Below are 27581 nucleotides of genomic sequence, written 5' to 3'. Positions count from 1 at the left end.
ATAAATTGCATTTCCAAACAAATAGTCTTTGAAGAAGGCTCTCCAAAATCAAATTTGAGAGAAGCCAGTGGTTGATCAGTAGGCTGTTTGCACATTAACACAGCGCCTGTTGATGCAGACCTGAAAGTCAAAGTTAGAGATTATCAATAGAGTAAGACAGCATTTTCCTACACAACTAAACTCTGTCGCTCCTTAGAACTAATCCAAATTTCTTTCAGGTTCTACATTGTATAAAAAGACAGGGGGAAGTGATTCCTGATCCTTTAAGATAAGCTTTTGGAACCGCTTCAGCACTTCTAAGTGGCTTCATTGAACTGTAGACCTTTGGGCCACAACCGGTCTGTCCTGATTTTCTCATTTCTCTATGCCACCTTCCCTATGGAGAAACCTACAAGTGACGAGAAAGGACTGTCTCTTGACAGTCTGTTGAGAAAGTGCTGCAAGGGAGAAGCACAAGGCTCTGAGAAGGCCAGGCATTTTGTTCTTAGAAGAAAGAAACAGCCCTGGCATTCACCTCATTTGTTGTGGTTGTTGTTTGAAGAAAGAACAAAATAAGAATATGTAGATTCACTGTAGTGTGGAAAATCTAAACCAGCTTTCAGCAAGATCCATTGGGACATTTTTAGTGATCAACCTTTGGAATCAGAGCACATAGATTAGAGGTAATCTTTTACTAACCTTTCCATCTCCACATTTTGTTCCAGGATCAACCATTCCCTCGGGTGAATTGATGTATGTGCATGTAATCTTTTTTCCACCTGAACCTGATATGCAGAATAACTTGCCACACTTTACATCCCTGAAAAGGAAACAGTAAATTCATTCTAATTAAAAAGAACAGTGTAATGAGAGGTTGTTCCTTTGCTTATATCTTGGGTGACTTACAATATAATAAAAAGTTAGAAATTGCTAAAACCAAGTATAATTAGAACAAAAGTTAAAAAATTAAAAACCAAGATGATGGGCAGCCTGGGGGTGAGAATCGCCTCTTCCCGGTCAGCCACCAACACCATAGCAGGCCCATGTTGGGGACCCAGGGCAAGGGGCAGAACCAGGTTTATAGGCTGTTCTTGGAGGCCAGAATTCTGGGGGCAGATCTCACCTCTGACAAGAAAATATTGCCAGGCAGAAAAGGGTTTTCTCCTGCACCTCGCCAGCCAAAAGTCTTTGGCTGACAGAATCTGAAGCAGGCCCTTTCCACTGAAGGACTGGGGCAGGTCAGTCCCAACAAGGTAAGGCAGTTCCACTGATATCTTGGGCCCATGTCATAAAGGGCTTTAAAGGTAATGACCAACTGCTTGAATTGGGCCCAGAAGCAAACTGGCAACCTGTGCAGCTTGTGTAACAGTGGTGTCACATCTGCCATCTGCCAGGGGCCTCCAGGACTGTCAGCATCATTGCCTTTTATACCAGTTGTAGCTTCCAAGGGTAGCCCTATGCAGTAGTCCATCTGGGACCAGGGTATGAGTGACTGTGTTAACAATCTTGACCTTGGGTTAACCTTTATGTGTTTTTGTTTAATGAGAAATGGAGTACCAGAAGTTTGCTCAGATTTCTAGCCTAAAATTCTCATAAGCTCTGATCAGTGGATGACAGGGGATGATGGGAGTTGAAATCCAAAGATTGAGGCACATGCACTAAACATTAGAGAGGGAAATTGCCCTGAAAAATAGCTATTATTCCATTTCAATCTAATAAAAAATATGAGAGTAAAGAGCAATAAAGATAGAAATAGGGATGTCTAAAATAAGAGGTTCCCTTGTTTTAACAAGAAACAATGGCACAGGGATCTGTGTGTTTGTGTAAGAGCTAAAAGCAGAGTCTGGATTTATACACATCACTAAAAGTTTAGTTGGGTTCAACATGTGGTGCAAATTTAGCCATTGTGATTTCCAAATTGCAATTTATGACTAAATGCAATTCATAAACTCACCAACCAAGGTTTATTCAGTAATATGCAGGGTAAACAAGCTGGGTGATGTCAGCCCAAAGAGAAAGGCTGATTATAGCGTAGTCCTTGGCTTACGTCCACAAATGTGTGAAGAATTTCCATTTTTAATCAAGGCATCTGGTAAGTGAGCTGCACCCAATTTTATGATCTTTTTGCCATGGTTGCTGAATGAATCACTACAATTGTTAAATGAATCACATGTTTGTTAAGGAAATCTGACTTCCCCCATTGACTTTGATTTATTGGAAGCTGGCTAGAAGGTCGCAAATGCAAGGGCCAGTTGTAAGTGACTTCTTGGAAGTCATTAAACGAATGGTTGTAGGTCAAGAACTATCTGTCCTTTCTGACACCATCTTTTAAAAGGCAGTTCTATCCTCATGGCAAAAAGTTCTATCCTTTTATACCCTACTTTTGTTCCACCTTGTAACCCATGATGGAAAACAAAGGAAAATTGGCTGTTCAGGAACTGACTCACATTTCTATTGTTTTAGCCAGATGACAGAATCATATTCCCGCAGAGGTAGACCCTAAAATATTTCTTATTATGCTTATATTATATCATCATCATAGAAGGAAACAATTTAGATTGCTTACTGTGGATCACATGGAATGTTTACACCTTGTTCCTGTCTGCAGTAGCCATAATTATTCCTGCCCAGGTTATTATCAAAACATATATCTGGAGCCACCTTTTTATCTGTAAAAGAGAGTGAGGAATCAAGACAAATATCTGAGGGTGTAACATGCCAGCAGGATAAAGAACGTTTCAAGAAATCTCAGAGGAATTCCAAACAATTTACTTAATATTTAGTTACTTGTAACCCATTTTATTTTATACCCCATTACTCATCCTCATTATGCTTGAAGCATTCTCTATCTCATACAGTGTTACAATAAACTTGCTTATTCCATTTTATGGACACGAAAGCTGAAGCCACTTTTATGCCACTTGCAGAAGACCATGCAGAAAATTAATGGCTGGAGGGGAATCTGAATCCAGCTTCATTCCTCTGTGTGCTCATTCTTCATTTTCCACCTTTAACACAATTGTACAAAATTCCTGTGCTGGAATGTAGTGAGGAGGGGGATCCCTGGGTGGGAAGGGGTGCAGTCCAGAGAAATAAGAGGCAATCCCCCCCAGATATTATGTGTGAGAAAAAGAGGGTGAAGAGAGCTCCTCCCTAATAGTTTACAGAGTGTATTGTAGATGCAGACAGTAGAGTCCTTAGTCCGGCAAGATTTTGTCTACAGGAGAGAAAGAAGAAAGAACTCAGAATCATCATGTGTCATGCTTGGTTTTAGGCCTGTCAATTCCTGGGCATAAGCCTTTTTGACCACAAGTAGCTGGACCACTTGCAAAAGATTGAGATATTATGCTATTTAACTGACCAAAATAAAGATTTCTTTGTTTGAACTGAGATTTCCATTTTCAAAGCAATGGAAATAATCCAGCAAGTGTCCATTTATTTTCTAAATCAAATCCTCCATAAATCCAATGGATGGATTGATTATGCAAGTGGAATAATGTTCTGATTTGCGATTCACCATTAAATGCCATCTGACCCTTCATAAATAATTTGGACAAGGGGGTAGAAGGGGAACTCATAAAATTTACAGATAATATCATGCTGGCCAGGAATGGCCATGACTCCAGAAGATGGGCTTAAGATCTAGAAGGATGTCGAGAGAGTCCAACACTCGACTCTGTTTAACAAAATAAATTCAATTGTGAAAAAAAGGTGACTTCCTGTTTGCTGCTGGCCGCCGCCAGACGTTCCTTTGGGATCGTCAGCTTCCATTGCCTGTCAGAGCCGCCTTCACAACGGAACGGCGGCTCGAAAAAACTCCGTTCCCATGAGGAAACGGAGATAGAGCCGGCAGGGGTGGGTAGAACTCTCTGCAGAGTCCCAAAAGTTTTTCTTTTACTTTTGGGATGGAGCGGATGAGATGCCCCATATCCCCAGCCGCTGCTCCGGGCTTTGGGAGACCTCTGCTAATGCAGAGCCAGGCGTCAAAAGCAAGCCTGCGAATTTGACAGATTACTCAAAGAAAATGTGAGCTGGACCTGTAATACTGAAGCGCAAGTATTTTACTTATCTTTTAAAAATTACTTAAGAGAATAGAGGAAGAGAAAGAGGAAAAAAGTTTTTTTTTAAAATGGCGTCTGCCGCGGCTGGAGAAGAGTTTGAGAGGGAAAGTTCTTCCGTTTTTTATTATTACAATGTAGCGGAATAAATACCACTGGCTACATTTGTAGACAAAACTCCGCTCCTGTTTTTGTTTTTCTCTTTTTCCCCTGGAGGCCTGATTGTTGCTGGCTGGAAGTCTTTTGTCTTGTTTTTCTTTTTTTTTTTTTTCTTCTAACAAAGCCTGCTTAGGCGGAAACATGGCACTGAGGCTTGTGAAGTCAGACAAACAAATAGGTGGGGGGGATTCCCCCACTAAGAATTTAAAGGAACAAGTTTTAACTCTTCAGTCCCAGAAACCTGATTTTAATATAATAGAATTTCTCTTAGAGGAGATTGAAAGAAGGGATGAGATTGTGAATCAGCAACTTGAAAAATTTAAGCAGGAAACTAAGGAATTGGTGAAATCCAAGTTTGACTTTTTGCAGCAAAAATTTTTAAAAGTGTCAGAATTCATGATTCGGTTGGATACAAATACTAATTTACTAGAGTCAAAAATGGATGAAATTCAAGATAAATTGGACAATAGAATTCAAAAAATTGAAAATGATTTGTTAAATATTCAGGATTATAGTTCAGAAGAAAAATTTAAAATGGATGCTGACCAAAAGTCTGGTAATGTAGAAAATCTGCAACAGAGGATTGAAAAAGAGGTTCTAAAGATACAATATAATTTCACAGAATATGCAATAAGACTTAGAGGTTTGCAGGAAAATAACAGAGATGACTTAAGGAAAATATCTTCTGAATTTCTAGCTGGGATTTTAAAGATTCAACCTGAGGAAGTGTTTTGTAGGATTGACAGAGCTTATCGAATAAACTCCTGGACTGCCAAGCAAAGGCAATTGCCTAGAGATGTGGTAATCTATTTTTCAGATAAAGAAATTAGGAATAAAATTGTGCAAAATTCCTTCAATTCTAATTTGCAATTGTATGGAAGAAAGATTTGGATTTACAAGGAACTCCCACCTAAGATATTAATGGAAAGGAAGAAATTTGGCTTTCTGGTGTCTGAGTTAAAAAGGAGAAATATTCAATTCCGGTGGGACGTCCCAGTTGGTATTATATTGAGATATCAAGGAGAAAGATACCAGTTAAATACTGTTGAAAGAGCGGAAGAATTTTATCAAAATAGGTTGAAAATGAATTTAATGTCTTCAGATATAATACAGGATAAGCAGAAGGAGCTGGAACTAAAGACAGAGACTGTACCAGATAAATTGCCTTTGGATTTATCGGATACCCCAGCTGGATTATCTACAAATTTGAGAGAAGTGCCATTTGATTTTAATGTGATGACTTATCAAGGCAAGGACAAGCATGGAAACCAATTAGAGGATATACAAGGGATAAAAAAGAAATGCGAGACACAAAAAATTAGGATGGAAGTCAAACCCACAAAAAGAAAACAAAAAAAGAAATAGGTTGTACAAAAATAGAAATTTCTAACCCAAGCAACAGTGAAGCCAGTGATTTTAAAATATGAATGATTATGTGAAAACATAGAGGAGGCGACATATTGGTCAATATCATCCTGAGGATAGTGGCAGATCTCTGCATTGCCGTAATTTTGGGACATGGAAAGAGCCTCAAATTGATGGTTTTGAATTATCTACTTTGAAACTTCTTTTTGTGTTGATAAATATATTATAATTATCTTGAATTATAAGGCAAGAGAATCACATTGGGACATGCAGAAGATCGGGTTGTTACCCAATACGATGATGGAAATTAATAATCCTGATGAAACCCACAATTATTATTATATGGAATATAATTATAATGTCACTCGGGTGGTTGTTTTTACTTTTATATATATAAGAAGATGTTTACTACTGATGGGGGCAGATATGATTGGAGATCTTGAATAAACTGTTGCATCAGCAAGCTATGTTACCCTATTATGGATGTTGGTTTTAACAATCCAGTGGAAAGACTTCAAGAAGATATTATATGGACTATAAATTTAAAGTTATTGTCTTTTCTTTTTTTATTTAGATATAATGGAATATATATATATATATATTTTTAAGTAGTGTGGGCAGTGAATTAAAGATATCAAGAATTGTTGTGTATGGTAAGTTTGTAAGACAGTGGGTGAATAAGCTAGCTACAGACTGATTAGTTTAAGAAAAGGGATTTTTAAGTGATACATTTAGGGGAGTGGAGGAAATGGATAGAGTGGAATAAATGTTAAATTAGATTTTATGGGGAGCCCGCTTTGAAATGTTATTAAAGTAGGACTTATCGTATAGTTTTAAAGTGGAAGGTGGTTTTGAATTGTTGCAATAATGTATAGATATAAAACACTATTATGCTAAATTAGAAGTTATTTTATAATAGTTATAGTATAATGTGTTTGTTTTTTTTTTGTTTTTTTTCTCTTCTTCTTTTCTGAAATGTATGGATAAAGGGGGATTTATAATACTTTTAGTAAGTAAAGGTCAGTATTTTGAGGAGGGAGTAAGTAATCTGTTATGAATTAGGGTTTTTTTTTGTTACGAAGAAGTCACAGGGGGGGAGGGTGGGGAGGGGGGGTTAGGGAGGGGGGAGGGGGGGGAAAAAGGGGGAAAAATTTGTATTTGAAAACCTTTTCAATAAAAAAAAAATTGTGAAAAAAGGTAAAAAAAAGTTCCATAAGTAGGCAAGAAAAACCAAATTACAAATACAGAATAGGTGATATCTGGCTCAATACTGGCTCAATACTGTAAGAGGGATCTTGGAGTCCTAGTGGACAACCACTTATATATGCACCAGCAGTGTGCTGCAACTGCCAAAAATCCAATACAGTCCTAGGCTACAAGAACAGAGGGATAAAATCAAGATTATGTGAAGTGTTAGTAAAAGTTTATAATGCTTTGGCAAGACCACACTTAGAATATTGCATCCAATTTTGTTTGCCACCATATAAAAAAGATGTTGAAACAAATCCGATTAGACAAATTATTAGAATCAAAAGAAGAAAAAATAATTTCAAAAATCTACAAATACCTACTAGAATTCGATTTGGCAGAAGAATTGGTTAAAGGACAGATGATAGCTTGGGCAAGGAACATTGGGCACAGTATACAGGTAGAAGAATGGGAAAGGGCTTGGGAAAACAATTACAGTATGACAAAATCAGTAGGATATAAGGAGAATCACTATAAAATGTAGTATAGGTGGTATCTGGCTCCTTCGAGATTAGCAAAAATGTACCCGAACATAAATTCGGCTTGTTGGAAATGTAAACAAGCTCAGGGTACTTTCTTCCACTCATGGTGGCTTTGCCCGGAAGTCAAGAAATATTGGAGGAGAATAAAAACATGGATAGTAGAAATAACAGATCAAGAAATTGAATTAGAACCAGAAATTTTCTTATTAGGCATGATCAAAAGGAACATCAGACAGGACATAAAATACTTAACATTACACATAATTACGGCGGCAAGATTGGTACTAGCACAACTATGGAAAACAGATCGATTGCCAACAGACCAGGAGATAATTCAAAAAATTTATGCATGTGCAGAAATGGATAAATTAACCTTAAAATTAAAAGACAAGGAAGACTCAAAATATTTTGAAGTATGGAATAGATGGTATAAGTGGGTAAATCAAAGGAAAAAAGGGTAAAGACTAAATTTAGGAAAAATCTAAGGTAGCAAATAAGCACCGTAAGGTAGATAGAACAAGGAATAAATTACTGTTTATGTACGTATGTATATACAGTATGTACACATAGGTACATATATTTAGTTTGTCGGTGGAGTTGTGTATTGTATATGCAATTTTACGATTGAGAAAAAGTGTATAATTTTGTATTTTAAAATTTTTAAATTCAATAAGGTTTGTTTTTTAAAATAAAAAAAGAAAAAAAAGATGTTGAGATTCTAGAAAGAATACAGAGGAAAGCATCAAATATGATTAGGAGATTGGAGGCTAAAACATATGAAGAACAGTGGCACAAACTAGAATATGTCTATTTTAACGAAAAGAAGGACTAGAAGTGACATGATAGTAACGTTCCAATATTTGAGGGACTGCCACAAAGACGAGGGGATCAAGCTATTTTCCAAACACCTGAAGAGAGAACAAGACCAATGAATGGAAACTAATCAAAGAGCAAACCAACCTACAAATAAGGAGAAACTTTCTGACAGAAAAATTAATCAGGTATGGCTTATCTTCAGAAAGTGTGGATGCTCCAAGACTGGATGTTTTTAAAGAAGAGATTGGAAATCGTATACAGTTTCCTGCTTGATCAGGGGATTGGGCTAGAAGACCTCCAAGGTTCCTTGCAATTCAGTTATTCTGTTAATTCTGACACTTTTAATTAAACCTGTGTTTGGGCTTTCTATATGCAAAGCCTCACTGCACCACTGATCTATGGCCAAGATAAATCTGCCTGTTTACTAAACACTATCTACCTTATGTGAAAAAGGGAGCTTTTTTTCAGTTTCCTTTTTCAACATAAAACCACGCTGAAAATGTTGTAAATAGTCTGAAAGGAGTGATCAGTGACAAGAATCACATCCCTAACATCTGTTTCTTCAGTTATTGTGCCAAATGTAAAGAAAATTTCAACCTTGGGGTTTGAATATTCTTAGCACACAGTCCCACAATCAATTGACGTTATCTCTCATTGAGATTGGCTCAGATCTTTGTCCAATTTGGGAATGTATCCACAACCCACAAAAGCATCCTTTCCCCAAAGTCAGTCTTTCCAGATTTCTTGACTACAACTGCCATCATCTTGGACCATTGGCCATGTTCTCTAGGGATGACTGGAGCTTTAAACCAAAAGATCTGGAGGACTTGGCTCTAAAGCCTCCAGAGAAAGAACTTCATCTTGAAAACATTTTCCATCTGTACAAAACCCTCAGAAGTTGTAGGTGCTCCAACACTGGAGATTTTTTAAGAAGAGATGGGAAATGGCATAAGGTTTGCTACTTGAGCAGGGAGTTGGAGTAGAAGACCCCCCCCCCCCGGCTCCTTCTAACTGTTATAGAACAGAAATGTAATGATGATTTACTATGGATTCAACATAGAAAATATTTGATTAATGCAATGACTGTCTTAGTCTTTTACAATAAAACTATTCTGAAATCCTAAGGTTGACTTACCTGGCCCCATGAGAGCAATACATTGCTTTGTCAAGATGGGACATGTCCCATTGTAGCAGTAACCTTGGTTGTTTTGGCATGGTAGTCCATTCCTCTGGAAAAGATCCGTGGGACACTCAGCAGATTGGCCAGTGCAGTGTTCAGCCAAGTCACAGTCATCCCTTGCTCCCCGGCACACTGCTCCTGCTCCCTTAAACTGTAGGTGAGAATGAAAAATACTTACAGATATGACTCTTTAGGGATCAAGGAGCCAAATCATGATTCACAACACAACATTTTCTCTTCATCTGCCATGCGGATTACTAAGCAAGGCATCCCTGCCCTGTTGCAATTGTGTGTAGTGCCTAGAAGTCCCACTCTGTCTTATTTTTATGAGAAAATGATCGTCATGAAAAGCTCAATTCCTGAAACACGAATTCAACCTGTTGGCTAGCCATAAGGTGAAAATCAATTGGGCTTCCATGAAAAAGCAGCCAAAAGTTAATTAGGTTTAGGTTTAGGTTTATTTTGTATACCGCCCTACTCCCGAAGGACTCAGGGCGGTGAACAGCCAACAATAAAATACATAAATACACAAAATTTAAAAACCCGATAAAATCGAATTAAATTATTTGGCCCAGACAAATTAAAATGCCCCAATAATTTAAAAACAGATTAAAATTTGCGTATTTAAAAAGGGAAGAGATCAGGCCAAGCCCGCTTGATGGAATAAAAAGGTCTTCACAGCACGGCGGAAGGAGCGCAGATCCGGGATCCCCTGTATCTCCGGGGGGAGCTCATTCCAGATGGTAGGTGCCCCCACAGAGAAGGCTCTCCCCCTAGGGGCCGCCAGTCGACACTGTTTGGCTGACGGCACCCGGAGGAGTCCCTCTCTATGAGAGCGTACTGGCCGGTGGGAGGCTATTGGTGGTAGTAGGCGGTCCCGTAAATAACCAGGCCCTAAGCCATGGAGCGCTTTAAAGGTGGTAACCAAAACCTTGAAGCGCACCCGGAAGACCACCGGGAGCCAGTGCAGCTCGCGTAGGAGAGGTTGCTGTACTTCTTATGATATATTTTTATTTCTTTACATGGGAAGAAGCACTGATTTCCCTCCTAAAAGTCTCAGAGAGAAAAATGTCACAGCATTACCAGAGACCTCTTAGGGTATCAACTCGCTGCATCACATTGCCATCATGTGACGTTTCACAACATTTTTCCCATTTGCAGAGCTGTGGTGTATGTGGGCTGTACATGACACATCCAGCCTGCAGACCATCAGTTTGGCACCCCTGTCTTAGAATCTTCCAGAAAGTCAGGAAGCTGAGTTAGGGCATCAATCTCAAACATTGAGATTGTCCCAAATATTTAAATTGGGCTATCATGCAAACTCAGTCAAAGAACAAATATATTATTTTCACAGACGGGACTTAACATGCCAAAAGAGTGAAGTTTAGATTGAGGCAAGGATGAAATTTGTTTAAATTATCCTCCCTATGGATTTGTTCATAAGGGTCAAATAAACCGGAAGAGGGGATAGGAATAGGTTAAAATGTTTTGATCATTGTAAACAGCCAAGAGATATTACATTTTTATATGGCTAGTATGGAGTAGGGTAAAATCTCTCTTGGTGTTAAAAATAAACAAGTCTTACTCTGCATTGCTCGCAACACTCTCCAGATTCACACTGTGCTCCAGGTTGCAGTTTGCAAGTTGTAGCATTACAGCAGGCATTTTGACAATTCTGAAATCCAAAACATATCAAATGATGTCATAGACTTTTCGGCCTGGTCTTTTTTTAATTGGTCTATTTTGAAGAGGGAAATTGCCAAGGAAAAAGATATTTCTGTGATATGTTCCCTCTTATGGGTTCATGTTAGCAAATGCACAAATGGTTTGTTGTTGCAAACGGATGATGGCATATTTCCTATGTGAAAAGAATAAAGCAAATAAAAATATCCTCATCTCCCAATTATGAAGCCCACATAACCTAAAGCCCCCATTTCTTTCTTATTCATGAGGGATTTTCTACTCTTCGTGCCGGCCTTTGAGGTAGTCCAGAGAAGAAGCACCCACCATAAATATTAACACTACCTTTATTGTAAGGTTACAGTAGCAGAATCTTTCAATACTGAAAGTATATTTCTATGCCCTCATCTTTATCAACCAAGAGAATGAGTTGGAGGTTGTTCCTCTTGAGATGTTTGCCATACGCCATGGCTTCTGCAGGCTAATCTACTTCTTACGTGACCATTGAGTAGACTTTTCCTCTTCCTTTTATGTCTCAAGGACATCCTTATAAACCATTACATTTGTATCTACACTACATTTGTAATCTTCACTAAATTACTGTTCTTATAAAAATATTATTTGTGATCAGAGCATAGATTAAAGATGATACGTTCTGGGAGGAAGCAGCTCAAGAGCCTGGATAGCTCTGCAGACAAAGGCACTGTAATTTAACACCAGCTGTCTGCAATTAAAGTAAGTTCGAATCTTGCCAGGTTCAAGGTTGACTCAGCCTTCCATCCTTTCAAAGGTAGGTAAAATGAGGACCCAGTTTGTGGGGCCAATAAGCTGACTTTGTATAAAATATACAAAAGTATGAAGGCTATTGCTTAACGCACTGTAAGCTGCCCTGAGTCTCCGGAGAAGGGCGGCATATAAATCAATTTTTTTAAAAAAAAGAAGAAAAAAAAGAAAATAGTGGGACAGATAATGTGGCCATGTCAACAAAATCGGGGTTTTCAGTAGGGAAGGAATTTATTGGAGAGGTAAAATATCCATTTTTAAAAATATGCTGTCTTCCCCAAATGGTAGTGAGATACCAGTTCTTTATTCCTTTACAACTGGTTATCCAAATATAAGAAACCACTCCATACATACATGTACATAAAGGGCACAGACCTATGCCATTCACAAACCAACCTCTTGGATGGCTCAAACCACTCAGAAAGCCAGATGATTTTTCAAGGATTCCCATTTTTGAGAACATTTTTCAAATCACTCTTGTTGGTTAAAAAATAACTTACCCGAGGAGAGCCACAGTCACATTCTTCTCCCGCCTCCACAAAATAATTTCCACAAACTGCAGGTGCAACAATATCTGTGATCAAGGGTTTCTTGAGAATGCATTGTGGGCGTTTATCAATAAAATACCTCAGATTTTGATCATAACTACAAGAGCTGAACTGGTATGAAGGTTCATATCTGTAGAGATGAACCAAAATAAGACCATGACATCATCCATATTTGGAGTAGGAACAGAATTCATTGCAAAAACATATACAATGGAAAAGGGATGGCTAATGAAGAAATACAATGATTTTTTTTTCTCTAAAACTAACAAAATAGCTAAGAGAACTCTTTGTACCCCTTGATCTTACTCCCAGATTATGCTCCCTCAGTTTTATTTCCACCAACTTTCTTTTCTTTTTTTTAACAAAATAAATTTGCAATGAGAACTCCATGTGATATTAGCTGATTGAGCTATTTCTTGTGTTTGAGTGGGCTGCCTTCCCTTTTCATGTTCAGTCAGCCTCTCTGTGGAAGGACAATAATGTAATTGAAGGGAAAACAGTAGAATTCTGTTTTTCTTTTCTTCTTTTGGAAGGGTAGTAGTTTTTATATGAATGAATACTTTGAGGCAAATAGAGGGCTAATATACTAACTCTCTATTTGCATTAAAGTATTCCTTGTTGATTTCTTATGTTGAAAAGGTCATAATATCAGCGATGTCTGAAACTGCATATTTAAACCATGCAAACATGGTGTCATAAGCCCACCCAAACAACTTCCTAATGTTAGTACAAATAATTAGGAATACAATAATTGGCTCTCAAGTTAGGGGCTGAAAACAAGAACACAAAGACAATCTGCTGGTGGCCATTAAATAGACAAGATGGTCTTCTTTCAAGGTCAAAGTTACACCAGACTCATTTGGTGGCATTCATTGACCAACATTGTTTTCTAAGCAAGGTCTTCTGTACAAAACACCGTGAAGTGTCTAGAAGTATTAAAAAGTAATCATTATGCATACTTCCTGACTTCATTGCCATTGCATGAAATATGAGACAATGAAGTCCTAGGGCCGTGATGGCTAACCTTTTTGATATCGTGTGCCAAAAGCGGGGGTAGCGCGGGGGGGGGGTCATGTGCACATGTGCCCACACCCATAATTCAATGCCCCCTGCCCCCTCCGCATGCAAACCCCCTGTGTGACCCCCACTTTTGTCACACAATGGCATGGTGGGCCCAGCCGATCCGTTTTTCACCCTCCCCAGACTCTAGAGGCTTTCTTGGAGCCTGGGGAGGGTGAAAAGAAGCCTTCCCCACCTCCCCGGAGGCCAGAAACGGCCCATTTCCCAACTTCTGGTGAGCCCGGGAGGCTCGAAAATCAGCTGGCCTGCATGCACATGCGTGCTGGAGCTGAGCTAAGGCAATGCTCACGTGCCCACAGATATGGCTCCGCGTGCCACCCGTGGCACGTGTGCCATACATTCACCATCACGGTCCTAGGGCTTTAGCAGAAGAAACCAGAAATTGATTAATAGGTGGCATGCTCACTGAGGCTACACAAAACTCTTATACAAGAGTTATGGGGAGTTTTGCACTAGACTAGACCATTGCTGAGAAGATTCCTTCGATTTGTTTTGTTTCCTTTTTCCCTCTTGATGAAGTCCTTAGAATATTTAACAATTAATTTCAAGTATTTAACAATAACTTAATTGGAAAGGCATTAAAAGTGTCCCTCAATCCTTACCCTAGTGTCGGAGACATAATGCATGATTTAGCACGGCAATTACAGGAAGCTGTGTCATGATTAATGCCCAGATTATGACCCAACTCATGGGCCATTGTAGATGCAACAAGACTTGCTGTTTTGCTATGATCCTGAAGAAAAAAGAATACTTTGATAATTGTTAGTTCGTCAAGAAACTGAAATGAATCCAATTATTATTAGCACTAAGTGGCTAAAACTGGTGACTAAGTGACAAATTTTGAGTCGAGGATACCATCTCAGAATTCCTCTAGATCTTCTGGATGCATGTATGCCCACCAAGACTCCAGAACATACACAAATACATCCAGAAAAGAAAACTTTAAAGTCCAGAAGCTACAGCACAGGAGAAGATCAAAACTTATTGCATCCATTTGCTGTCTGCATTTATTTAAAACTTACAGGCAACTTCAGTTCAAAAATATTCAGTGGTTTTTGTACGAGTTAGCATTTTCAGAATATTGAAAGCTGAAGTCCTAAAAAGACTTAAGAATGGGTTGGTTTTTTGGAATAAAAATGATCTTCTTGAGCAAACAGGTTTAGGATTACTTCATACTGCCCAGATCCTAACTCTGCTTATTAAGAAAGCAGAATTGTTATTTAAGTTTTTTTTATTACCATGTTTCTCCATTCTTTCTACATGAATAAAAAACTAGGTTTGCTGTTTCTCAATAAATGCATAGCATCACCGTAACTAATATGGTTTTCTTGCAGGATTTTAAAATACTGGAGTTTTTTCTTTTTAAATAGATTTAGTATTCTCTCATTTTCTCAATGTACATTAATTCAATCATATGCAATTAGATCCTAAATTTCTTGGAAGAAAAGAAGGGTGATTCATGTTTGTCATTAGGTTTGCTAAGAATATCATTCAGAAGTATTATTTGGGAGTATTATATCCTGATTTGACCTGCTAATTTGCCAATTAGAGCACAGTTTGACTCCTCCTGGTCCAGAAACATTACAATATATTGTCACCTTCTGATATATACAAAAAGCTCATCTACAACATGTCTAGAATGCATTGTGCCAAAATAGGATCAATTGAGGCAGGACCTGGAGATGTCAAATCCACAAATAAATATGGATGAAAATGACCTGGATCAAAAATAAGAAAACACTTTATTTGTAAAGAAGATATGCCTGTATATAAGTTTTTACTTGAGTACAAATAGGTAACAGGTATACTTTCTACTCACCTGAACAATTGCTACAGAACTCCTTGGCTCGCAGAGGCTGCCCACGTAACCAAATCCTACAGTTTGTCCATTGAGGTTAATGCCCCTATAAGAAAGAACAGGAGGGGGATAAAATTTGTAGAAGATAGAAGCACATTATGACATACATAACTCTCTATGGATTTTTGCAAACCCCTCGTCCCGCCCTCAGTTACTACCAGTTTTCAGAATGTTAGAATTCATTTTAGGCTCCAGTCTCAGAAGCCATTTAACTAAGCAGATCTGTGAAAAATATTCAGGATGCATTTTCACTATATGGTGATTTGGTTGGTGTTTTGTCTATCAATTTAGTTGTGGGGTTATTAAAGACTAGATGGGTTTGGGAAAGGTGATTGGATGACAAGTCAAATCAACATCTGTGGCAAAAATAAAATGGATTTTTTGGGTATATTTTTATATTCTCCCTTGTACTTAGATCTGCCTGTTGTGACTCTGACCCCCGAGGCCGACTTATCGGAGGGAGAAGGCTCCAAACATGAAGGAGAGGAGTTGGCCAGGCCTCCCTCTCCAGGACCCTCCTCTCTGGCAATGCCTCAGGTGTCTCCCGAAGGAGAAGAGATTGGCCAGGAGCCAGGTATCTCCTCGCAGTTGGACAGTGACGGAGATAAATCTTGGCTGGATCCACGCCAGCGTCGGAGAGACAGGCGCACGCAGCAGGAAAGGAGGCGTGCCAGAGATTAAGCTGAGTCACTGGACCACACCCCACAGGGGATAAAAGGGGGTGAGGTGGCCATTCAGACTCTGTGACGGACAAAACAAACTACTAGCGAGTCACATTGTATCTTTGAAACAATGTTATCTGCCTTGGATTTAAAACGGACTGGACTTGACAATTCTTGAACTGTGTGTATCTTTTTGGGTTTATCTGTCGGAGGAACAACCCCTCCCTCTATGCTCTTGGCAAGCATCTACTGGGTTGCTGCCAATCCTCTTATCGAAAGAATTTGTTGTCCGCCAGTTTTATTTAACCCTTGGCTATCTGTTTGTGTGCGTGTGTGAGACGGAGACAGAACACTACCTTTCATCTAGCCCTTAACATATTTCATAAGACCAACTTGCTATGCACGTATCCTATTGGGTAGGATATTGGGTAAATAACACAATTGTTATTTACCTAATATCTTATAGTTATAAGACAATAAACGTGTCAATTTCCCACTCATGAAATTGTATGACAATACATAGGCTGATGGGATGCGGAACTGAGCAGTTAAGACACTGGGCTTGTTTCCTGGAAGGTGGACAGTTTGAAACCTAAATATTGCCTGACACAGTGAGGTCCCGTTAGTTGCTCCAGCTCCTGCCAACCTAGCAATTCAAAAGCAGACAAACATAAGCAGATAGATAGGCAGCATTTTGGTGGGAAAGTAATAGCATTCCGTGTGCTTTTGGCATTTAATCATGCCAGCCACATGACTATGGAAGCATCTTTGGACAAAGTTGGCTCTTCAGCTATGCTATTGCTAAGCACTATAAATAGATTTTATAATCTGGGTATTTTATTATTTTACTTTATTCTTCGTTTATCTGTTGTGTAATGAAAGCATTCATTTAATTGATGCAAACTGGGAACCAAAACATTACTTAATTGAATTAAAAATGCATGTGTAAGTACAGCCAAAGCATAGCAGGATAATCATTTGAGTTTCAATTTTAAATCCAGGCGAAAGGAAATCAAGCTGAGTTTTTGACTTGCAATCATTCAAAGACTTCTCGAAACCAGCTCTCAACCACCACCAAAAAAAAAAAAAAAAAGTGGTTGACTTTGACCAAGAAAAATAGTTCACATATGGTTTAAGTATATAGCATAGAGTAGAAGCTGTGCAAGCACTAACCTCCCCATAATCCTCCACTCCCAGACACCCCCACTCCCTTTCCCCACAATGAGACATACGTGAGTAACTGAGCATTATCATTTCTTCTGTTTGGATTTGCGAGTAAATCGGTTTCTCTCCATCTTCCAAATAAATCCAAAGTAACATTCTGCGCTGACTGCACCTTAATCTTATCTTTGTTGGACCAAATTTCTAGGCGAGTCAGTGCTGCATGAATATTGAAAACTCTGCACATCTGTCAGGGGGACATGGCAACAATCAGAAATTCAAGTACAGGTAAACCTTGAGAAACTTTTGAAGATTAAAAAGCAACTGACATTGGCTTCTATGGGCAGGTAAAAAAATAGGTCTAGGCATCCATAGAAGAGAAATATCTGGAGCTCTGGACTCAATTGTGGAGTCCTTAGTGCTCTCTGAGTTTGCTGCTTTGCTTACTCAAATAAGTTGTTTAGTCAGATAATGAAATGTCTGTAAGGAAACCACCAAGCTCAGATAGCACCAAGGACTCTATATATTGGGGAATAATAATAATATATTAAGCAGGAGAAATAAATAAAATGATAAAAAGAACCAGGTGATTATTCTCTGTAATCAGGAACAGAAGAGGAGGAGGACTAAAGGGAGATTTGACTCATGGATCTTCCTGTTGTCTCCCTGATTCTAACTGATTATCAACAGTGAAAATGTAAACCAGGCTAATAGGACACTAGAATATGAGTGTATCTCCTCCTAGGTATCACAATCCAACTCAAATTGAGTTCCTCTCTCCAGGTGTCTTCTCAGGGAGAATTGAGCTTGGAGTAGGCTAATTCTATCCACCTCTTTCTAATGTACAAGTTCAGAACCATTAATCACAGCCCTCAAAGAATCTAGCTACAGGTGTAGTTTTGATTGAATTCTTGCAACACTTTTGGATTTGCATCCTCCCAACACAGTGGTTGTATTCACATAAGAGGCTTATTAACCTAGTTACTGAACTAACCCATTTTCTGGGATGACCTTATACGTGGGATCACTAGCTGGCCAAATGACTTAGTTTTGCCTCACTCCAAGCCACAAAAGTTAGCATTGTTACAGAAGTCCATCTCCTCCTCCTCTCTTTACCTGGTTAAATGTGTTGTGTGAACACAATGAAAACCTGAGTTGGGACTGAGAGAAGTTTAAATCCAACAAGTGAAATAATTTTTGCCATGTCCTCTTACCACATTTACATCGTTGACTATTTCATATACTCTTGTTCTTATAGCAGTTAAATTGCCGGTGTATTTCCTGTACTACAAAAAAGAAAAGAAAAGTTAGGATGAAATCATAATTATAGGAAGAAGGGAGTGAAGGAGAGAGACAAAGAACATATCTGTGAAAAGATCGTTAAATTTGCTGATTCAAACAAAAATATTTTTATCCAAGCGGTCCAAATAATTCTTTTGTGCTGATCTTTTAATCTACATTTGTGCCATTCATATATTAAGATCATTAACTTTTCAGCAGCATACATGGGCTCTCCTCCTGGTTGGAGAAAATTTTGGTCAGCCTACTGAGATGCTTTCCTAAACTGGATGCCATATTACCATGTTTAGAGAAGTGTAAAATAAGCATTCTCCACTAGACATCTTACTCTTCATGTGTTGTCAACTTGGCTAAACAAATAGTGCAGGAATGTTTCAAAGAAACCCATATTAAAAGAGGCAGAAACAAAATGCTGTACTCAATGCAGAAAGAAAATGGAATGATATCCAGGATACTTACCATTACATTGTCCACAACTATCAAAAGCTCAATGTATTTTGGGGCCTTCAAGTATTCGTTTTGCTAAACAGAACAATAAACAAAAGGCTGTTTAGAGATGCATTTCACCCCTGTGTGTAACCAACTAGACCTTTCCTGCAATTATATCACACTATGCATCAAAGACAAGGTAAGGGGAGGCAATCAGACATTTTGACCCCCTGAACTCACTCGAAATGGTCAAAGATTTATATCTTTTTTTAAAATGTAATTTTAAAATGATTACTGAAATATTGTTTCAGACTGCTCAGGCACAAGGAACAACAACAATAACAACATGGTTAATTGCTCTGAGTAGTTTCTTTATTGCTGCTCTCCTATAGACAGGAATCTTGCCAGACTAAAGCATACTCTGTGTAACCATTGGACACATCCTGTGAAAGTTTTAGGGAGAAGTCCTAAAATGATTCATTGCTGATCTGCCGCTTATTTCCCTGGGAAAGAGCCCTTCCCTCCTGCCTTCCACTGTTAGATTTCACCACTAGAATACCCAGATTAGGCAGGAAGTACACCTATATTAAGATCTGCATGTGTTAGGGTGTATTACTTGCTTCTTTCCCTAGGAAAGTGTATTCATGTTTTTTCAGCATACGGAACTACAAAGCCAAATTGCCAATTCTAGAATTTCTCTACTTTCTCTCTGACAGATACTTTCTTAACTCTGCTGCACAAGATCCAGTTTGAATAAAGTGACCATGACCAGATAATGAGACTAGAACATTGAAGATAAAGGACCAATTAAACATAACATGTATAACCACAACTTGCTGAGGATAAAGAATTTAGAAATGGAATCTCCTCTCTTATGAATTCTATCCAATCACCCCCCCAAAGAATTTCTCTTTTACTTTACATTTTAGAAACAAGTAAATGAATCCCTGTTCTCTAACCATAATATATCTAACCTTAATATAAGACTTACTTCAGGAGTAACAACTAACTGAGAGCTCTTTTCGATGGGCTCATCCGATTCCCAAGTTGACTGGGTTACCCCACAGGTTTTGGGGATTTCATCCTCCTTTTCTACATTTTCAGCTTTGTAGACTGTATGGGCTTCACTGTCGGAAAGCTTCAAGGGTTCAATAAGGTATGTCTCCCCTTGATGCTTGAAATGTCCTCTGTGAAACAATGTAGAAAAGGGTGGTCAGAGATGGATAACTGATAGAAGAGAATATTGTTCACTGATGATGTTACCTAGTTGGGTAATGAAATGTCTGCCAGGAAACAAGTAAGTTCTGAGAGCCATTTTTAACTATCCAAGTCAACATTCCCTGTGTTCTATCCACAGAATCCATATCACTTTCTCATGCTTCCCAAAGATACAGCTATGATCAAAATGCAAGAGATTGCATATACTCAATACAACCATGAAATATATCTGTACAGTATTTGTATGGAGATAGTTTGGCATGGAATCCAATACTGTATATTTCCTAGGGTTTTAAAAAGAAAAGTTTCTAGCTACTCAAATGCAAGACTATTTGAAAGATTCTGTCTTTCAAGAGATTGACAGCCATTTTTTCCAGAATGATATAGGTGCTTGAGCAGGAGGTTGGACTAGAAGATGTCCAATGTCCTTTCCAATTCTGTTATTCTATCATTCTGTTGTTCCTTTATTATTCTGTTGTTATTCTGTTATGTCCATCATTTAATTTATTCCTCCACTGCGTGGAGACAGTCTCTGTATAAAGGGGATCTTTTAGTGTCTTCTTTAATAGCAGCTGTTGGGAGGACGTTGAATCTGACTAATGATAAGGACCTTCTGAATCTTTGGGATATCTAGCCGGTTGGAGAAGGTATGCAGAGTGACTCGAGAAACTGTTTCTGGGTAGAATTGAAAAGTCTGCTAGATACAAAGGAGACATGGGTTTGGAAGCTCCTTTAGACAGACCTGATTTAGATCCCTAGTGTCTCTACTGGCTGGCGGCAGCTCGTCTTGGTATTCAACCAAAATCTTTCTAAATTCTGCAGAAGTCACACCCAACTAATTTGCATGAAAAACTGATGTCCTTCATTTTAAGTTGGAGTTATGACAACTCCAAGAGCAGCAAATAAAGTATTTTATTTAAAATGTTTTATTTTAAAGCATTTTAAAATAGCAAATAGCATTTGAAAGCAGCAAATAAAGCATTTTATTTATTCTTAATAAAATAAATAAAAAAAAGAGACTATCTTACTTCAAGCCGTCACATGCACTGATGACTGCAGTTGAGTCAGCATCATTCTGAACGTAACCATGATAATAGCAGTGATCCTGTACGGGGACAAGAGGACCACACTGGTTAAAGCTTGTTTACAGTGTGATTTGATGAGCAGAAGTGCAGTTCCAATGTATTCCACCACATCAATTAAACATTAAGGCATTTTGATTCAGGAGGACAGAAAATTTGCTTAGTATTGATTGTTCCAAAATGAACATAGAATAAACACAAATATCCATAAAAACAAGTCACACTGCAGGGAGAGCCCCCTGATGGTAAAATGCTAAGAACTTTTGGGCAGACAACCAACACACAAATAGAAAATGTTCTGTTGAAATTACAAGCCTTTTTCTCCACCAACCTTGTCTTCTTGGAGATCAACTCTAGTGATGAACTACTGGATTTGCTGAATGAACTGTCAGACTTGATGATTGTCCTACATTCATCTTACCATACCGTATGAAAAATTCCACAGTTACTAATGATACCAATTATTTGTTATTTCCTTGAGCCCACACAATGAAAGCTTTCAGAAATATACACAGAGATATAATTCCTAGCATTACCTGGAAGCAGAATCCATGTAGACATTAAAGTCAGGAGATTTCTGTTACACACACTAAGTAGGAGCAATTTGTATGAACTTTGAAGATGTTAAGCCAGAAGTAGATAATTTTTGGACACAGAGGATGTACTTTTAGATCAATTTAGGGGGAAGGGGCCAAGGACTTCATGAAGCATGTTAGTGCTGTGGGGCCATGTTCTGGGCCATTTTAATGTGAGAGGTATCAAATTAATTTCTGTATAGGAGCAAAGTGAATTTCTCTCACTTTTAGTATTACGAACAAATGATTTTGCATTTATCACTGTAATCTGGTTTAAAAACGAAAAGGTAGATCTTATAAACCTGATGTTATCATAATAAATCTGTTTGTAAAACTCACTCCCCAAAATGTTTGCTTTTAATCAATAGCAAAGAACTATTTGATTGAAACATTGCCCTACTAATTCAATGAATAAAACAAACTGGGTTTAACAATCCTTACATCCTTATATGAATATTTCGGTATAAGATACTTTATACATATACAGTCTTTCTTGTTTGAGTAGGCTGGTCTGGTACGTACATATTTGGAATATTCTGCTCAAATATTCCTCTCAATTTATTTCCTAAAAGTAAGACACTCTGGATATTACCTGAACCGGAGGGCTTGTTGTGATTTCTCTGCCATCAGGGGAATAATGAGTTTCACTGTAATCTTCTGAAAAAAGTCCTCTGGAAAGAATGCAAAGAAGAGAATATCTATGTCAGGAATTAAGTAGGACAGAGATAATGTTATAATAAGTCTACAACTACTCTATTTTAGCGTATTCTTTGGTATCAAGGGAAAGGAGCAGGTATTTCAACCTCATGAGGAGGCCTATTTAAGAGGAGTGCTGAGCATACTAAGGAAAGAGATTTGCACCAAGGAAGCTGTGCAATTCTCTTCATCAAGGCTCAGAGGTGGTATGATTGACCAGGAGAAGATGTTTCATTTTTTTCATTTCATTTTATTAAATTTGTATACCGCTCTCCTCCCGAAGGACTCAGGGCGGTGAACAGGCACGAAATAAAACACATAAATACGAAAGTTAAAACATGATTAAAACCTAATTAAATAATTTTTGCCCGAGACAATTAGAAACTCCCAATAATTTAAAACGAATTAAAATTTGAGTTTAAAAATTTAAAAGAAGGGAAAAAAATTAGGCCAGGCCGGCCTGCTGGAATAGGAATGTCTTCAAAGCACGGAGGAAAGGTAATTCAAGTGATGGACAGTTATGAACCTTGAATGGTTCAACTTTATCTAAATTGTTATAGTCCAGCAATGTACCATAGAAAGCACAAATAAAAAATTCTCACTTCAGGGGTAAACACAATTAACATGTTCACCAACTGAACTTCTGAGTTAACATACTTATTTCTTTCTAGGTGAAGGACCACTGGCTCTCCATTCACTTGAAATTCATATTGCATTGTGTCTTCATACTTGGTCTGAAATGCAAAGAGTTCAGGGTTTATTTAAAAAATAGGCAAATAAAATGTGTACTGTCTTAACAATGCTACACCTGTGTCACATGGAGAGCTACAGCCAAATTACTTATTAGATTTAGAGTATTCCATCTGGTGCTTGAAGGGCACTATAAAATCTTAAATTAAATTAAACTTTCCTGCATCAGTTCAAGATCTCATTCTCCAGTTGAACATCTTGGTGAATGAAGTTGGGAGAGAGACAGAGAGACTGACTAGCCATCCAATGATGGACTTGAATCTGCTTCTTAGTCCTAACCTTGGGCTGTAACCACTATACCATCTTCAACTAGAAACACAACTTTTATATTTCAAAATGATGCATTCTGGGAAGCTAGAATGTATAATTTCATATCTCGTGGTTCACAGTCGTTACAGTTGTGACCCAAGAACATAAAAAGGAAGGAAGAAAAAAAAATCACCTAGTAATAGAAAATGTATGTTAGGCAGAAGTAACCAGATTCACACATGTAAAGTTTAAACTAACTACTTTATTGTATTCTGCCTATAATACAGAATCTCCCTAGGCTGCTTCCCTTCTCTTCAGAACAGATAGATAAAATCTATTGGAACTTTCTGGGGGTGGGTGGGTGGGTGAGGATGTCAGTCCTGGATCTGTTGCAGCTATGAAATGAGTCAAGGCTAATTCCCTCTTCTCTATACAGCTGGGTGTTTCCCAGCACTTTATTAGTTATAGTAACCTATTAATATTAGGAAATTCTGTTCTAAGTTGCCAGAAGTCTCCTCAATTTTGTGTGAATTGGTCATCCATATAAATTTGTTGAATGAATGAATGAATGAATGAATGAATGAATGAATGAATGAGGTATGTAGATTGCAATGCAAAAATCCAGATAATCATTAGATGGAAGCAAAGGAATACCAAAAGCTCTGTTGGCTGACAAGAAGTAATTTGCTGATGAAACAGAGGTCTTTTTCTTACCTCTTGCTCAGGATTCTGAACTCCTTTGGGCAATGCAGGAACTTTTTGTGGATACACTACTTCATAATCATTAACATTCCCAGATTCCAGGATTATAGAGCTCCCTTCATAAGGAAAAAAAGAAAGAAAAGAAAGGTTTGGTTTACTTCGGGGTGTTATTCTATCATTCTCACATCCACAACTCAATTTGTTATTCAGTTCTCAATGAAGGATGGAACCTTTTTCTGGGGAACGCAGCACAGAAATCCAGGTTTTCTCTGGGTATGCAATTTGCTGAATGATGCTTGAGAGATGGGAGACTAACTGGAGACATTGCTAAATAATAAATAAATAAATAAATCTCAATGAATGTGCAAGTTTGTGTACTGAGTGATAAGGATAACATGAGAAACTGTAAATCACAATAGTCTGATTCACACAATTCAGTAAACCATACTACATTATGGTTTAGTATAGCCATTAGTCAAAAGGCTAGGGTAAACGTAGCTTGTTATGCAAATATAATTTATTAGGAATTCTTTTCAGTTGAACTGCTATTTCACTGCCATCCTAAAGCTTTGGTTGACTTTCCTTTCTTTCACATTCATAAATAGACCATAGCATCATAGTTATCACTGGGTGACCTATCATGTACATCAGAGGTGTCAAACTCAAGGCCCACAGGCCCGATCCGGCCTGCGATGTGGTCAGATCTGGCCCGCAGGGCCGTCCTGGTCTACCCAGTGCAAAGAAAGATTAGGCCAGCATAGCTTCAGCCTGGTCTACCCAGTGGCGAAGAGGAAAGATCAGGCCAGCGTGGCATCGGCCTCTTCTACACAATGTGAACAGGAAACATGTCAGCAGTTTGGGGAGTTGCGTCAAACTGGCCATGCCCATCCAGTTGGCCATGCCCACTCGGCCCCCCGAAGTCAAAAACAGCCCTGATGCAGCCCTCAATGAAATTGAGTTTGACACCTCTGATGTACATAATCAAATTGAATGATTTCAGAATTAGACCAAAGTGGAAGAATTTAGGGTTGATTACTATGTGCACATTCAATGGTCAGCTGCTATTTGTTTCTTAACATGCTTTGTACCTACAGGTCCTCCAGGATGTATGATCACAACTGAGACCAAAAATTGTTAACAGATTAATGGGCCCTATCCAACAAAATCAATTTCAATGTGGAAAAAAAGCAAAGTTTGACATTTAGGCAGGAAAAATCAAAGGCATAAATACAGATTAGGTGAGATCTGGGTCAAAAACAGTAACTGTGAGAGGGACCTTGGAATTTTAGTGGATGGTCACTTGAGAATGAGCCAGCAGCGTGCAGTTGCAGTCAAAAAAGCTAATGCAATTCTGGGTTATATAAACAGAGGCATAGAATCAAGATCATGTGAAGTATTAGTACCACTTTATAAAACCCTAGGAAGACCACACCTGGAATACTGCAACCAGTTTTGGACACTGGTTTGGGTGACATGATAGCAGTATTTCAGTACTTGAGGGGCTGCCACAAAGAAGAGAGGGTTAAATTATTCTCCAAAGCACAGAGAAGGCAGGACAAGAAACAATGGTTGGAAGCTAATCAAGGAGAGAAGCAATTTGGAATTAAGGAGAAACTTCCTAACAGTGAGGACAATTAACCTGTGGAATAGCTTGGTTCCAGAAATCATATGGATATTTTAAAGAAAAGTCTAGACAGTCACTTATAGGTATAGGTTCTCCTGTTTGATCAGGGGGCTTGACTAGAAGACCTCCAAGGTCCCTTCCAGTTTATTCTATTCTATTCTATTCTATTCTATTCTATTCTATTCTATTCTATTCTATTCTATTCTATTCTATTCCATTCCATTCCATTCCATTCCATTCCATTCCATTCCATTGGAAGGGAGGGGGTAAGGTTGTATATAAAGCTTATAGTTGCAACAAAACTATAGTTGGAAACAAAACAATAAACTAAAATATCAATATCCACAGGGCATGAGAGAAAACCTGCTAGCCAAACACCTACATAATTGATACTGAAAGACTGAATTCTAAGCATAACTAGCATTTGGCCTTGGAAATGTGTCTTCTGAGATTGATGGGCATCTTCCAAAGGAAGCCACAGGTAGAAGAATACATCTTCCTCATGCCCATCTATGTACCTACCCATTTATACCTGTGCCAGAAAGATGGGAGGGGTTCAACTTCACCTACTAGCAAGCAAGGTTACTATTCCTCTCTTGCTCAGAGCACAGAAAAAGCATCCATTTCCCTTCCATCTCCCTTTCTTCTTTATTATATTGTTCTTCATAAATTATTATTCTAATTTTGAAAGCTGCTCTCCTGGTAAGGACATGCCCATCATTCCTTGCTTTAAAAAAAACCCACAAGGCTATCTCAGTGAGCTTTTGACCCTTACTTGTGTTTGGGCAACCATCTGAATCAATTGAGTATCATGATTTGTAATGAAATGTGGGAATGACTTGGGGGACAGGAGGAAGAGCCACAGACCAGTCAACTGGCATGTAAAAGGGATCTCAGCCCACAGAAAGAATGAGAACATGGGAAGCATTTCAGAAGGGACCCTCCCTGGTTTTCTGCAGAGTAAAAGGAAAGGGGGGGGGTATAATTTAAGATAATTTAAAAGCTAACATTGAGAAAAGTTAATATCATATTACCTTGAATACAGTTGGAAGATTGTTTGGAATAACAATAGCATTTTCTTTTGTTTGGCTGAATATTATCCTAGCTTAGTTACAGGATGTCTAATTGACCTATTGAAAGAAAATGAAAACTGAAAGCTCTTTATTTTTCTTTAACATTTTGCTTCCTGAAATTTTCTTGCCACAAACTCTGCCTCTCTGTCCTCTTCAGTCTTCTAATCCTTTCTTTTATTCACATTATTGGAAAACCTTTTCTCCAAATGAAAATGCTTTTCTTCTGGGGATAATAAGACTTTTCTTTCTTAGGCTTGACAAAATTTAAGCAAATACCAAAAAAACCATATATGTAACTTTAGAACAAATGTGAGCTTTGAGAGCAAGCACTCTTTTGCCAAGTCTGTAGAAACTGAAGTGAAAGAAATTTTGGTTAAGCATCAAAAGAAAAACCATAGAAATTTGGGGGGGGGGGTGCCATAGACTTTTATCAGTAAGAATCTGAATAATTATCTGAGTAATAATAATAATCTGAAACCAAAGAGAACATCTTACCTTGATATGGAAAAACCGCTAAACATATAGTTACCAAGAGAGCTTGGAACATTTTGGAACCTGGATCGGACTGGTGGACAAGGAATCTCTTTCTGCTTCCAAGCCAACCTGAGCTCTTCTCCTGTTGACTGTGAGAAGCAAATAATGAATCCTTCAGCTTCATTCGTGCCTTTATATGCAAAGGTGTTTGCTAAAGGATTTGCCCAAATTCTAAGTTGTAACAATATTACTGGAGGGCAGTTTTCCAACTGGCTTAGTGCTTGTCACTCCAACAATGACATCTGGAAAGCTTCTTTGAAGGCATCACTCAAAGCAAAAGCCAAAAGGAGA

The 27581-nt window shown here is 38.3% G+C and overlaps 1 protein-coding gene and 1 long non-coding RNA gene across 2 annotated transcripts in view; one reads left to right on the top strand and one right to left on the bottom strand.

The window, feature by feature from the left end:
• LOC132712359 (uncharacterized) overlaps nucleotides 1-16042 on the top strand; it is a 43291-nt gene extending 27249 nt beyond the window's left edge. Inside the window, exon 4 of the long non-coding RNA XR_009623027.2 lies at nucleotides 15652-16042. This is a non-coding gene — a long non-coding RNA (uncharacterized LOC132712359). The remainder of the gene's footprint in view (nucleotides 1-15651) is intronic.
• Nucleotides 49-27303, bottom strand: LOC117676979 (zinc metalloproteinase-disintegrin-like MTP9). Its single transcript, XM_087875830.1, is given in 17 exon segments — nucleotides 49-120; nucleotides 679-799; nucleotides 2546-2648; nucleotides 9243-9438; nucleotides 10873-10962; nucleotides 12251-12428; nucleotides 13981-14111; nucleotides 15198-15282; nucleotides 17131-17306; nucleotides 18274-18345; nucleotides 18818-18880; nucleotides 19779-19974; nucleotides 21034-21110; nucleotides 22255-22333; nucleotides 23016-23092; nucleotides 24072-24175; nucleotides 27252-27303. Coding segments are annotated over 17 exon segments (1872 nt in total).
• Between the last annotated feature and the right edge of the window lie 278 nt (nucleotides 27304-27581).

The sequence above is a fragment of the Pantherophis guttatus genome, chromosome 9 (assembly GCF_059756535.1).
Source record: "Pantherophis guttatus breed Tessera chromosome 9, ASM5975653v1, whole genome shotgun sequence".
NCBI classification, from domain to species: Eukaryota; Metazoa; Chordata; class Lepidosauria; order Squamata; family Colubridae; genus Pantherophis; species Pantherophis guttatus.
This window is presented reverse-complemented; position numbering and strand designations above follow the sequence as displayed.